We start from the raw sequence: 15,364 nt of genomic DNA on the forward strand, positions 1-15,364 counted from the left end.
ATACTAGAAAACCTAGACAGCACCAAGAGGGGAGGAGGCCTATATTCTCTGAAAGCAATCTTCTAGATTAAAGAAAACTAAGGAAACAAATACAACATGTGATCCTGGACTGGAGGGAAGAAATTTATAAAGGATATTATTGGGTCCATTGAACTACAGATGGTAAGTTAGGGCAAAGTGTTTTATGTTAAATTTCCTGAAATTGAATAATTGTGGTGTAGTTATGAGAGAATGTTTATATTCTCAGGAAATGCACACTGAAGCAGTTTGGAATAAAAAGACATGTATGGGACTTCCTGGTGGTCCAGTGGTTAAGGTTCTGCAGTGGAAACTTCAGGGGGCGTGGGTTTGATCTCTGGCCAGGGAACTCTGATCCTTCATGCTGATGGGGTGCAATCAAAACAAACAAAAAAAACTATGCAACTCACTCTCAAATGGTTCAGAAAAATATTTATATATTTCAACAGAAGAATTAAACAAACGGAGCAATTTTTTATCGATTAGTGAATCTGAGTAGAATACACAGGATTTCATTGTACTATTTTTCCAACTTTTCTGAAAATTCAAGAGTTATTTCCAAGTAAAAAGTTAAAACAGCAGAGGAGACTGCACGAACATACTGTTTTCATCCAGCATATGAATCAGCATATTGGCAAAAAAAAAAACACTCTTACTTCTTCACTGCTGCTGCTAAGTCGCTTCAGTCATGTCCGACTCTGTGCAACCCCATAGACGGCAGCCCACCAGGCCCTGCCATCCCTGGGATTCTCCAGGCAAGAACACTAGAGTGGGTTGCCATTTCCTCCTCCAGTGCATGAAAGTGAAAAGTGGAAGTGAAGTCACTTAGTCGTTTCTGACTCTTAGCAACCCCATGGACTGCAGCCTACCAGGCTCCTCCATCCTTGGCATTTTCCAGGCAAGAGTACTGGAGTGGGTTGCCATTGCCTTCTCCGACTTCTTCATTATTGCCAGAGTAAATTCAAAATGGTGAAATCTCCATGCAGGAGAACTTGGCAATAGCTAACAAAATTACTACATTCACCATTCTAACCAGCAGTCACACTTCTGGGAGTATATCTTGAAGGTTTACCACAAATAATTCATATACATGTATATGTTCATGGCAGCAATATTTGTCATTTGTCATATGACAAAAATTTGTCATATTTTTCATTGTAAAACACTGAAAACTATTAAATGTCTAAGTGAGATTAGTTTGATAAACACACAATGTAGGAACTGTTCAGCTTAAAAAGAAATGAGGAAAAATAAAACATAAAAAAAAAAAAGAAATGAGGAAGATGTCTATGCTTTGAAACAGTGTTTTCCAGGGTAATTTTCTAAATAAAAGCAAAGGATGAAGGAATTTAGTATGTGGCCTTTTGTGTAAGAAAGAAGAAGAAATAAGGAAGCATAAATATACCTGTTTAACTTTTTAAAACATAGATACAATAAGAGATGAACCAGAAAGCAATAAAGTTGGTTACCCACCTTACAAGAGTCAGTGGTAGGGTAAGGCAAGGAAATGATATTTCTCCAACTTACATCTCCTGATTTTTTTGATAGTCCCTAAAACTGAAACAAATTCACTAAGGATGTCAAGGGAGATGCAAACCAAAACCCAGCTTATTTCAAGTTAGTAACTATAACCACAACTGAAGGAGAGAGAAATAACAAATCCAGGTAATTCTTGAACTTGATATTCTATTGCTTGGTTTGGAGACAAGAGATTACAAAGAAATTCCGAATATAAAAGTTCATTTTTATAGCAGTATAGATGTTATGCTTCTGAAACTTATTTAAATATAGAAAAGGATGGAGCATATAAATGTTAATTTTGTTGGAGGCCAGGGTTTTCAGTAGAAGAAGAGAGCAACAAATAGGAATGTGGGAAGGTAAGGAAAAGCCCTGTAGGGATGGGAAATGTAAGTGTGAACTCATGATTTTCTAAAATACATTGTGTATATATATAAGACAAATGTCACATTTTTGTGTGCATATTTATTCCAACTCACATGCACTGAAGGGCTCCAGAATCAAACAGATACCCTAGTGGCAATGAGCACATGGACCACCTAGGTCTTTATTTCTAACATTGCCAATAAAAGAAACCAGGGCTCTCTGGAGAAATGGTTGATTCCAGATTTGAGACAGAAAGTGAGTAGAAGATAAGCCTTGACTGTCTTGTGATACCAGAAAGTAAAGAAATGCTCAAAAATGATAGGGCCATGTCAGAATGACACAGGAGTCTGCCTGAATGGGTTCCAGCTGGCCGAATCTGGCATGGTTTGAACCCCCAAATAACAAAGGACAATAGGGAATTATAAACCACTGAAACATAGGAATCCAGAAGTTAAAAGCCATAAGAGAGGAAAGAGAGCTTTTCTTTACAGAAGAATACCAGCTGATGGATATGGAAGGATTTCTGGGATTGGAAAATCATAGTAAAAGATTGGGCAAAAATCACTGAATGCTAAATCTGGAGTGACATTTTGATGAGCACTTGATTCACATGGTCTTGAAGTGTCCTCTATAGTAGTTGTTTAATTGCTCAGTCGTGTGTCCAACTCTTTGCAACACCATGAACTGTAGCCCACCAGGCTTCTCTGTCCCTGAGATTTTCCAGGCCAGATTTCTAGAGTGGGTTGCCATTTTCTCCTCCAAGGGATCTTGCTGACCCAGGGATTGAACACATGTCTCTGTGCCTCCTGCATCAAAGGCAGATTCTTTACTGCTGAGCCACAGGGGAAGCCCCATCTTCCTATAGACTGCTTATTTAAGTAAGAAAAATAGTAAGACTTTAGTGAAGAACCAGATGGCAACTAGACCAAGTCTTCAAACTTATCATCACCAGTAAGGGGCAGATGGACACATGTAATCTGGATTTGCTTCCCTGAGAAAAGTATCATCAGTTATGTAGTATTTCAACTGGGAATATACAGTCTGAATCTAATGATGCTGCTGCTGCTGCTAAGTCGCTTCAGTCGTGTCTGACTCTGTGCAGCCCCATAGATGGCAGCTCACCAGGCTCCCCCATCCCTCAGATTCTCTAGGCAAGAGTACTAGAGTGGGTTGCCATTGCCTTCTCCAGAATCTAATGATGAGAAAATCTCAAATCCAAAAAGAAGGAATTTTTATCTTAGTAAAGGAGAGGAAATCTGTGCAAAAGAATTCCAAATAATTTGTGTAGATAGTCCACCCTTATGGAGGGGGTGCTTAATTCCCAACTCCTTAAGCATGGACTTCCAATAGTTCCTTCCAAAGAGTAAAATATGGAGGAGGGGAGAGGAGTAATTTTAGAGTAGAGAAAACTGACATACTTCTCAGGCAAGTAATCAAGGTCAGCATCAACAGGGATAAACGATGTTGAAGGATTTATCCTTGATGTAACAAAGGACACTTGATATCTGTGATCTTCTTCCCAAAAGTATAAACCCAGTCTAATCATAAGAACATTGTACAGGAGGCAGTGATCAAGACCATCCCCAAGAAAAAGAAATGCAAAAAGGCAAAATGGTTGCCTGAGGAGGCCTTACAAATAGCTGAGAATAGAAGAGAAGCTAAAGGCAAAGGAGAAAAGGAAAGATGTACCCTTTGAATGCAGAGTTCCAAAGAATAGCAAGGAGGGATAAGGAAGGCTTCCTCAATGGTTAGTGCAAAGAAATAGAGGAAAATAGTAGAATGGGAAAGACTAGAGATCTCTTCTAGAAAATTAGAGATACCAAGGGAACATTTCATGCAGAGAGGACACAGTAAAGGACAGGAATGGTATGGGCCTAACAGAAGCAGAGGATATTAAGAAGAGGGGGCAAGAACACACAGAACTATACAAAAAAGATCTTCATGTCCCAGATAAGCATAATGGTGTGATCACTCACCTAGAGCCAGGCATCTTGGAATGTGAAATCAAGTAGGCCTTAGGAAGCATCACTACAAACAAAGCTAGTGGAGGTGATGGAATTCCAATTGATCTATTTCAAATCCTAAAAGATGATGCCCTGAAAGTGCTGCACTCAATGTGCCAGTGAGTTTGGAAAACTCAGAAGTGGCCACAGGATTGAAAAAGGTCAGTTTTTATTCCAATCCCAAAGAGAAGCAATGCCAAAGAATGTTCAAACTACTGCACAATTGCACTAATCTCACACGCTAGCAAAGTAATGCTCAAAATTTTCCAAGCCATGGTTCAACAGTAGGTGAACCATGAACTTCCAGATGTTCAAGCTGGATTTAGAAAAAGCAAAGGAACAAGAGATCAAATTGCCAACATCCGTTGGATCATGAAAAAAGCAGGAGAGTTCCAGAAAACATCTACTTCTGCTTTATTGAGTATGCCAAAGTCTTTGTGTGGATTGCAACAAACTGTGGAAAATTCTTAAAGAGATGGGAGTATCAGACCACTTGACCTGCCTCCTGAGAAATCATATTGCAGGTCAAGAAACAACAGTTAGAACTGGACATTGAACTGTAGATTGGTTCCAAATCTGGAAAGGAGTATGTCAAGGCTGTATATTGTCACCCTGCTTATTTAACTTATATGCAGAGTTAAAAGCACAAACTGGAATCAAGATTGCCGGGAGAAATATCAATAACCTCAGATATGCAAATGACACCACCCTTATGGCAGAAAGTGAAGAAATACTAAAGAGCCTCTTGATGAAAATGAAAGAGAAGAATGAAAAAATTGGCTTAAAACTCAGTATTCAGAAAACTAAGATCATGGCATCCAGTCCCATCACTTCATGGCAAGTAGATGGTGAAACAACAGAAACAGTGAGAGACTTTATTTTCTTGGACTTCAAAATCACTGCAGACTGTGACTGCAGCCATGAAATTAAGATGCTTGATCCTTGGAAGAAGAGCCATGACCATCCTGACAGCATATTAAAAAGCAGAGACATTATTTTGCCACCAAAGGTATGTCTAGTCAAGATTATGGTTTTTCCACTGGTCATGTATAGACGTGAGAGTTGGACTATAAAGAAGGCTGAGTGCCAAAGAATTGATGCTTTTGAACTGTGGTGTTGGAGAACACTCTTGAGAGTCCCTTGGACTGCAAGGAGATCCAACCAGTCCATCTTAAAGGAAATCAGTCCTGAATATTCATTGGAAGGACTGATGCTGAATCTGAAACTCCAATACTTTGGCCACCTAACATGAAGAACTGACTCATTTGAAAAGACCCTGATGCTGGGAAAGATTGAAGGCAGGAGTAGAAGGGGACAACAGAGGTCAAGATGGTTGGATGCCATCACCAACTCAATGGACATGAGTTTGAGTAAGCTCTGGGAGTTGGTGATGGACAGGGAAGCCTGGCGTGCTGCAGTTCATGGGGTTGCAAAGAGTCAGAAACAACTGAGCAACTGAACTGAATAAATACATTTTGATATGTCCACACAGTAATTCCATCTCGCTACTTTATGATAAAAATAAATGAATTACTGATAATCATAACAGGGACAAATCTCATAATAATTATGCTGAGTGAAAAACTGTACCCCCCCCCCAAAAAAAGCTGTATGATTTCATTTATATTTAAAACTTTGAAAAAATTAATGTACAGTCACAGAAAACAGATCAGTAAGCTACTTGGGGAGAAGGCAATGGCAACCCACTCCAGTACTCTTGCCTGGGAAATCCCATGGACGGAGGAGCCTATGGGCTACAGTCCATGGGGTTTCGAAGAGTTGGACACGACTGAGCGACTTCACTTTCACTTTTCACTTTCATGCACTTGAGGAGGAAATGGCAGCCCACTCCAGTGTTCTTGCCTGGAGAATCCCAGGGACAGAGGACCCTGGTGGGCTGCCGTCAGTGGGGTTGCACAGAGTCGGACACGACTGAAGCAACTTAGCAGCAGCAAACTCCTTGGGGAACGGATGGGGCCAGGGGAGGGAAAGAATTTACAAAGCAGCATGAAGAAACATATGGTGATTATGGACAGGTTCTGTATCTTGACTGTGGTGATAGTTTAATGAGTGCTGTATTTGTCAAAACTTGCCAAGACAATGATAAAAGGGATGTCCTTGGATTGACAGCTGTACAGGAGGTCTAGAAAGCAACCATACTATATTGGAGGAGGAGGGATGAAGGTGGCTCCAGGATAAAAACGAACCTTTGACAGTTGAAGGATTTAGAAAAAGGCAATAGATACTTTTAATAGAGATTAAATGAAAAAGGAATGAGACAATTGCTAACTCCAGGAAAAGTTATACCAAAATGGAATACAGAGTTTCCTGGTGGCCTAGCAGTTAGGATTCTAGCCTCTCACTGCTGTGGCCCAGGTTCAGTCCAGTGACTGGGCTGAGGAGCAGTAAATACAATCACATAAACACTGGGCATATTCCCCTTGTGTTCCTTGGATGACATATTCTGTGTTTACAGGGTCCGTGGAAGAGATTAGAGAGTATCTCTCTAGAACAAAAGTCCTTAAAGATGCTTTGGAAAGGGCTGCATACTGTATATTCCTCTTAAATTATTGTAATGTTCACAATGTGTTAAGAGTTCGTAGAGGGCTTTGAAGTAAGGTCAATTTCCTAAATATGTTTGATCATAATCCTTTTTTTTAAAATGTTAACACCCTTTAATTATTAACACTAAAATGTTTGACTCTCCAAAATTTTAGGTTTATATTCTCTTAAGTTGAATCAGAATAAGATACTCTATTGACACTAAAGGGTCAGTAAATATGTTAGCTGCTAAGCAAGCTGACTATCAAGTGGACGACAAGCTTCTATGAAAACTCTGGGTTGTAAAAGATAATCTCTGCATGGAGTTAGGGTGTATGAATTTATAAGAACTTACAATTCTAGCCAGTTTTTACTAAATGTATATTCCAGGCATTGTGAAAAATACTTCATAGTGTCTTTATGTTGCCCTCAGGAAAAAAAACATATGTCAAACTTATACTCTGGCCTTCAAGGGCTCTGGTAATCTGAGTGTAGCATCCTCCTCATACCCCATCTCACTAGGTACCAGCTACCCTGACCTTTCAATGCATCAAGTATATGCCAGCCCTAAAGCCTCTGTCTTGCCTTTCCTTTGCCTAGAATATTCCAGCACCAGATACTCAGTTCAGTTCAGTTGCTCGGTCATGTCCGACTCTTTGTGACCTCATGGACTGCAGCACGTGAGGCCTCCCTATCTATCACCAACTCCCAGAGTCCACCCAAACTCATGTCCACTGAGTTGGTGATGCCATCCAACCATCTCATCCTCTGTTGTCCCCTTTTCCTCCTGCCCTCAATCTTTCCCAGCCTTAGGGTCTTTTCAAATGAGTCAGCACTTCGCATCAGTTGGCCAGAGTATTGGAGTTTCAGCTTCAACATCAGTCCTTCCAATGAATATTCAGGACTGATTTCCTTTAGGATGGACTGGTTGGATCTCCTCGCAGTCCAAGGGACTCTCAAGAGTCTTCTCCAACACCACAGTTCAAAAGCGTCAATTCTTTGGCACTCAGCTTTCTTTACAGTTCAACTCTCACATCCATACGTGACTGCTGGAAAAACCATAGCCTTGACCAGATGGACCTTGTTGGCAAAGTAATGTCTCTGCTTTTGAATATGCTGTCTAGGTTGATCATAACTTTTCTTCCAAGGAGCAAGCATCTTTTTATTTCATGGCTGGAGTCACCATCTGCAGTGATTTTGGAGCCCAAAAAAATAAAGGCCGTCACTGTTTCCCCATCTGTTTGCCATGAAGTGATGGGACCAGATGCCATGATCTTCATTTTCTGAATGTTGAGCTATAAGCCAACTTTTTCACTCTCCTCCTTCACTTTCATCAAGAGGCTCTTTAGTTCCTCTTCACTTTCTGCCACACTGGTGTCATCTGCATATCTGAGGTTATTGATATTTCTCCTGGCAATTTTGATTCCAGCTTGTGCTTCTTCCAGCCCAGCGTTTCTCATGATGTACTCTGCATAGAAGTTAAATAAGCAGGGTGACAATATACAGCCTTGACGTACTCCTTTTCCTATTTGGAACCAGTCTATTGTTCCATGTCCAGTTCTAACTGCTGCTTCCTGACCTGCATACAGATTTCTCAAGAGGCAAATAAGGTGGTCTGGTATTCCCATCTCTTGAAGAATTTTCCAGAGTTTGTTGTGATCCATACAGTCAAAGGCTTTGGCATCGTCAATAAAGCAGATGTTTTACTGGAACTCTCTTGCTTTTTTGATGATCCAGCAGATGTTGGCAATTTGATCTCTGGTTCCTCTGCCTTTTCTAAAACCAGCTTGAACATCTGGAAGTTCATGGTTCACATATTGCTGAAGCCTGGCCTGAAGAATTTTGAACATTACTTTGCTAGCATGTGAGGTGAGTGTAATTGTGTAGTAGTTTGAGCATTCTTTGGCATTGCCTTTCTTTGGGATTGGAATGAAAACTGACCTTTTCCAGTCCTGTGGCCACTGCTAAATTTTCCAAATTCGTTGGCATATTGAATGCAGCACTTTCATAGCATCATCTTTTAGGATTTGAAGTAGCTCAACTGGAATTCCATCACCTCCACTAGCTTTGTTCGTAGTGATGCTTCCTAAGGCCCACTTGACTTCGAATTCCAGAATGTCTGGTTCTAGGTGAGTGATCACAACATCTTGATTATCTGGGTTGTGAAGATCTTTTTTGTATAGTTCTTCTGTATATTCTTGGCCCCTCTTCTTAATATCTTCTGCTTCTGTTAGGTTCATACCATTTCTGTCCTTTATTGACCCCATCTTTGCATGAAATGTTCCTTGGTATCTCTAATTTTCCAGAAGAGATCTTTAGTCTTTCCCATTCTATTATTTTTCTCTATTTCTTTGCACTAATTACTGAGGAAGCCTTTCTTATCTCTTCTTGCTATTCCTTGGAACTCTGCATTCAAATGGGTATATCTTTCCTTTTCTCCTTTGCTTTTCACTTTTCTTCTTTTCACAGCTATTTGTAAGGCCTACTCAGACAGCCATTTTGCTTTTTTGGATTTCTTTTTCTTGGGAATGTCTCCCTGTCTCCTGTACAATGTCATGAACCTCCGTCCGTAGTTCATCAGGCACTCTGTCTTATCAGATCTAGTCCCTTAAATCTATTTGTCACTTCTACTGTGTAATCATAAGGGATTTGATTTAGGTCATACCTGCATGGTCTAGTGGTTTTCCCCACTTTTTTTGATTTAAGTCTCAATTTTGCAATAAGGAGTTCATGATCTGAGCCACAGTCCACTCCCGGTCTTGTTTTTGCTGACTGTATAGAGCTTCTCCATCTTTGGCTGCAAAGAATATAATCAGTCTGATTTCAGTGTTGGCCATCTGGTGATGTCCATATGTAGAGTCTTGTCTTGTGTTGTTGGAAGAGGGTTTCTGCTCTGACCAGTGCATTCTCTTGGCAAAACTCTATTAGCCTTTGCCCTGCTTCATTTTGTACTCCAGGCCAAGTTTTCCTGTTACTCCAGGTGTTTCTTGACTTCCTACTTTTGCGTTTGAGTCCCCTATAATGAAAAGGACATCTTTTTTGAGTGTTAGTTCTAAAGGTCTTTTAGGTCTTCATAGAACTGAGCTGCTGCAGCTTCTTCAGCGTTACTGGTTGGGGTGTAGACTTGGATTACCGTGATATTGAATGGTTTGCCTTGGAAATGAACAGAGATCATTCTGTCGTTTTTGAGATTGCATCCAAGTACTGCATTTTGGACCCTCTTGTTGATGGCTACTCCATTTCTTCTAAGGGATTCCTGCCCACAGTAGTAGATGTAATGGTCATCTGAGCTAAATATTCAAGGCAGATATTCAAGTAACTGCCTTTTTTGTGCTCAGGATCCTTCCTTAATCTCAGTTGACTGCCCTAAGGGCCTCGTCCTTTTCACGTGCCTTGTATTATCACATGGCCTTGCTTGAATTTTCCCACCTGTGGACTCATCTGCTGTAAACTTTATGAAAACCATTGATCTCTCTTTAGCCTCTCTGAGAAACAAATGCTTGCTGAATGCTAAATGAACAAAAGAAAGAAGCCCATCACTTGCCCAGGTTCATAGTTTGTAAATGGCAAAGCTGAATCTCAAACCTGGGTCTGTCATAATTATGTGTTATTAGCACCACATTTTATATAAACAAGGATTATCCTATTCCCTACCAGCTTACCAGTATTACCAATATTGTTAAACTTTTCCTTTTCAATTGCCTTCAGAGTCTTATTTATTTTTTTGAAATCTTCTGTTGGTAGCAGATTTTGGTTCTTTGAAGATACATGTGATTTATAGAAATAACTAAGATTTTCAGAACTGAATCTGCTGAATAATCAGGCTGGGGGAAACAATAGTGGGAGATTGGGAGACTAATTCTAAAGTGACTACAAACAGCTTTTCCTTTTTAAATTGGGTCTAAAAGAGAGTTCTGAAAGAAGAATAGTTTTTTTTTAATGTGGCAATATTTGTAGAGCATTTGTAGAGCCTCCCAAGGGGAGGACTTCTTAAGATTGTATTCACTTGAGTGTATAATATTCCCATTTTATGGATTGAAAAACTACTTATTTTGCTTTCATAGTTACACATAATACAAATGGAAAATCAGTTCCCCTCCTCAGTGAAACTGTTTAATACAAGCATATCTGAAAATGATAGTTTATTTAGTAAAACTAAGAGATGCATTTCCATGGTTTTATCTTGTCAAGCTTTGGAAATAGATTTCAGCTTTGTTACTGGTCATGTTAAGACTTTAAACTAGCCAGGAAAGAAATTGTGCATAAAGTGTAAGATGATACCAAGAAACTTATAACTGAGCAAAAGAAGAAGATAGGTACCAAACTCTAAAGATTTTTTGGCTGACAATTTTCATTCACTCTGTTGTAACTCAGTGTATGTTTAGTAATGGTTTGGTGGTTTGTTTGTGTTTTTTTTTTTCATTTCAAATATTCCTTTTTTTTTTCTTCTCTTTGTTATGTCCTGCTTTCTGTTAACTTTCTTATCACTGAACTTGAAGTTTTGGAATTGATTTCAGGAACAGTTTGGAGTGGTGGTGGGTATTAGTTTGGGGATATTTTGGTGGCTTGAGTGAGGGAATATTGGGAGGAACATATGAGTAGCAGTTGCTCAATGTGATACATAGTTATCTTTGTGCTTGTTTTTTTTAAAGGGCATAGTGTTTAGCTGGAGATAATTGGGTTATGTCTAACTATTTATGTTAAAGAAAAAAACGAAATAGTGTTACATGTAGAAATGCTGTCTTCTATAGTTTTTGAAATAGCTAATGTCTAAAAATTGTCTCCCCAAAATTTAAAATTTGCAGTCTCTCCAGAACTCTTAGTGATTTTTAAAAGCATCTATGTATTTCCTGGATGCTCTAAATTATAATAAAAATTTAAAATTTTAGAGATAAAAGGCAAATTAAGAAACCATCTATTTGTTACAAGTATTTCACTACTTTTTAAAAAAATCATCTGATCACATTTTTATAGAAAAGTAATATATCTAGTTTATGGCAAAACTTGTTACAGCTTCTGACTCCCATTCCCTGTTTGTTCCATCATTGTTACTCCTTTTAGCTAGCATGGTAGTTAACAGGTTTATGCCTCATGGAAATGAAGGGCTGCATTTTGACACAGACATTTAGATTTTCATTTTGCAAACCTCATTTATCACAGTTTGAACTAAGGTCTTTTGGGTGGTGTACATGAGCGCTGTATCATAGTTACTGGTTTCTTCTGCTTTGAAGACTGAACATTCTTCACCATCCGAAAGGCAAAGAAGAGACTCGTTCGGGATGTTTGACGGTTATGATAGCTGCAGTGAGGACACAAGCAGCAGCTCCAGCTCTGAGGAGAGTGAAGAGGAGGCTGCTCCTTTACCTTCTAGTCTCCCGATCATCAAAAACAATGGCCAGGTGTACACATACCCAGATGGTAAATCTGGCATGGGTGAGTATACTTCAGCTCAGGTGAACTGCCTTCACCTTTTACATCCCTTTATATTTGAGGGTATGTTTTAATTCCATTTCTCATGTCACTTCCCTTAAAATTTTTAAAGAACAATTAAGAAACAGAATCTGAAACTTACAGTTCTAGATAAGATCACTGGATTTGTGTTAGATCTCTTTATTAACAAGTAGAACAAAATGAAAACAAAAAGCTGTTGAGAAACTTCATATAATTCGAAGTGTGTAAGATAATAGACTTCCAGAATTGAGAGACACTTTCAAGGTAAGTCTCCCTTCTCTAACAATTCCTTATAAGTTTTCTGTTTTAACACTTCAGTGATAATGTATCTCTAATTACCAGAATATTCTTTATATTGAACCAAAATTATCCTTACTCTGACTTTTGTCCTTTTTTCCTTCACACAAAAACATTTATTTTTAGTGTTTCTCTTGGGCATACCAAGTAAACCTAGTTGCTTCAAGCATTTCTCACAGCATCACAGTGTTTTAATTCATCAGTATCCCGCTCACTTTCTTCTGGAGATACTTCAGATTGTGTGGTCGCAGGGTGGCAACTTGTCCTGACTGGCCTGAGACCCTCCTGGTTTTAGGGTTATCCTGGAAAAGACCTCCGGCAAATAGTTGGTCACCCTGTGTGATTAGAGCAGAGGTTGTTCAACGTTTATCTCTTCTTCAGGACACTGTGTTTCCATTTAGGCATATTTCTAATTCAGTCATCTAATGTTGAATGCAGTATCTTCTGATTGTCATTTTCCGATTTGACGATTATGCCTTATAGATCGTATTCTAATATTTTGATTAAAAGTTAAGCATCAAAGGGCCTGGTACACAGTCATTCATATCATATCAAAGAACTTAACTTCATTTATCAAGACCCAGTAGGTGTGGTCATCCAACCAGTTAAAAGCTACCTAGATCTTTTCTACTTTAGCTTGAATTTCTTAATCCTTAATTGACAGAGCTACATGAGAGATTTTATCAAATGTGTTAACTCCTATTAATATACATCTTGCCATGATTTAGTTATAACATACCAATGTGGCAATCTATCACAAGAGGGAGCTTTATATGTGCCGGATTCTGTTTTAAAGATACAGATAGGAATAATATAGAATAAAGTCCCTGGTGGAGCTTACATTCTAGTCATGGGAGTTCTAGTTTGACATGTTCAGTTCTTGGCAAAGTCGTACTATCCCCTTGGGATTGCATTTTTTTTTTAACCTATGTGATCCGCAAACCTTTTAATCTGTTCTAGAATTTTTACAACAGAAAGTCATTCAGGCGAGATGAATGATTTTTCCCCCTTAGATCCCCTTTATCTCTCATTCTCTGGTACCTTACATTTTTCCATGATTTCTCAGAATTTCTAAGTACTGGTGAAACTGTAAGTCCCTCCAGTTGTAACTGTTGAGGTGGAGATTTAAACCCATTGAAGTAGTTGTTTGCTGTGTTATCTTTTTTCCCCCAACTTTATTGAGGAATAATTGACAAATATAGTTGTATATGTTTAAATGTATAAATGTTCATAAATGTGATTTGATATTACATGTACCTAGTGGAATGATTACAAAGATCAAGATAATTAACACATCCATCACCTCACAAAGTTAACTTTTTATTTATTCAACTGTGCTGGGTCTTAGTTGTGGCATGCGGACTCTTAATTCCCTGACCAGGGATCAAACCCAGGCTCCCTGCATTGCGAACGAGGAGTCTTAACCACTGGACCACCAGGGAAGTCCCCAAAAGTTAATTCTGTGTGTGTGTGTGTGTGTGTGTGTGTGTGTCATGTGAGCACAAGATCTACTCAGCAAGTTTCAAGTGTATAATAAGTAGTAGCAGTAACTATAGTGACCATGCTATATATCAGATTGTCACAACTTATTCTTTTTATAACTGAAAATCTGTGCCCTTTGGCCTTCATCTCACCATTTCTCCCTCTTCTCAACCCTTGGCAACCACCATCCTATGAAATAGGCTTTTTATTTTTTTTTTAAATTCCATGTATGTAATGCTATACACTGTCTTTCTCATTTTGGCTTATTTCACTTGGCGTAATCCCCTCCAGTTTTGTCCTTGTTGTCAGAAATGACAAGATTTCCTTCTTTATATGGCTGAATAATACTGTATTATAATGAATAATATCTACTTTACATATACATATGCATTTACATATACATATATGTATAACTTGTTTTTTTATCCTCTCATTCATCAGAAGGCATCTAATATGTTTCTCTAACTTGGTTATTGTTAACAATGCTACAGTGAATGTGGGAGGGCAGATACCTTTCTGATATACTGAGTTGCAGTCAACTAATTTATGATAAGGGCACCAAGAACACTTGATAGGGAAAGCGTAGTTTTTTTTAGTAAATTATGTTGGAAAATTAGATATCCACATGCAAAAGAAAAGCTGGATCTGTCTTACACCACTCAGAAAAATTAACTTGAAATGGAGTAAAAACTTAAATGTAAGACCTGAAACAATAAAACCTCTAGAAGAAAACATAGGGAAAAAGCTCCTTGACTTTACTCTTGGCATTGATTTATTAGGTAAGACACTAGAAGCACAGCTAATAAAAGCTAAAATACACAGTGAGATTACAACAAATTAAAAAAGGTTCTACTCAACAAAGGAAACAATATATTGAAAAGACAGCCTACAGGATGGGAGAAAATATTTGTAAACTCTATATCTGATAAGGGGTTAATATCCAAAATACATGAAGAACTTGTACAACTCAACAGTGCAGAAAAAGCAAATAATACAATTTAAAAATGGACAAAGCACCTGAATAGATATTTTTTTCCAAAGAAGACCTGCAAATGGCCAATAAATACATGAAAAGGTGCTCAACGTCACTAATCATCAGGGAAACGAAGATGAAAGCCACACTGAGATATCACCTCATGCCTGTTGGGATGGCTGGTGTCAAAAAGACAAGAGATAACAAATGTTGAGGAGGATGTGGAGAAAAGAGAACTTATACACTCTTGGTGGTAATATAAACTGGTACAGCCATTATTGAAAACCCTATGGTGATTCCTCAAAAATTTGAAAATAGAACTACTTTATAATTCAGCAGTCCCACAATTTGTATGTCTTTTGAGATTCACTTTTTGTTACCCTTATGTTTCAGTCTTCACAATATTTTAAAGACCTGTGCTGCGCTTTGTATGAATCTTCAGTTGTACTGCAACTACTTTTCATCTTTTGTTTATAATCCTTTCAAACATTAGAGCTTATAATGTCTGGCACAAGGTGAGCACTAAGGAAATGTTAGTTGAATCTAACTTACGTTTGTGTATTTTGATCCTTTTTAAAGCCTTTTCAGACTTTATTGTCAGTCCTTCTGGAGCCTATAGCCATGGCATCATTCTAGTCTTTCCCCTACCTTTTATTTAGATTTTTCTATCACATGTAACAGAAGAAATTTTCTATCTGCCTGAAGGAATGTTTTA

The 15,364-nt window shown here is 38.4% G+C and overlaps 1 protein-coding gene across 18 annotated transcripts in view; it reads left to right on the plus strand.

Annotated features, from left to right (window-relative positions):
* The window catches only part of MBTD1 (mbt domain containing 1), a 67,930-nt gene that overhangs the window by 16,462 nt on the left and 36,104 nt on the right, over positions 1 to 15,364 (plus strand). For 8 of the 18 annotated variants that reach the window (XM_061391335.1, XM_061391336.1, XM_061391337.1 and 5 more), the window contains exons 1-2: positions 1 to 162; positions 11,678 to 11,879. In XM_061391335.1, the coding sequence (XP_061247319.1) occupies positions 160 to 162; positions 11,678 to 11,879 (205 nt within the window). In that variant the 5' untranslated portion in view covers positions 1 to 159. The remainder of the gene's footprint in view (positions 163 to 11,677; positions 11,880 to 15,364) is intronic. The other 10 variants (XM_061391329.1, XM_061391325.1, XM_061391332.1 and 7 more) reach the window with 2 other exon arrangements.

The sequence above is a fragment of the Bos javanicus genome, chromosome 19, assembly GCF_032452875.1.
Source record: "Bos javanicus breed banteng chromosome 19, ARS-OSU_banteng_1.0, whole genome shotgun sequence".
Classification (NCBI taxonomy): Eukaryota; Metazoa; Chordata; class Mammalia; order Artiodactyla; family Bovidae; genus Bos; species Bos javanicus.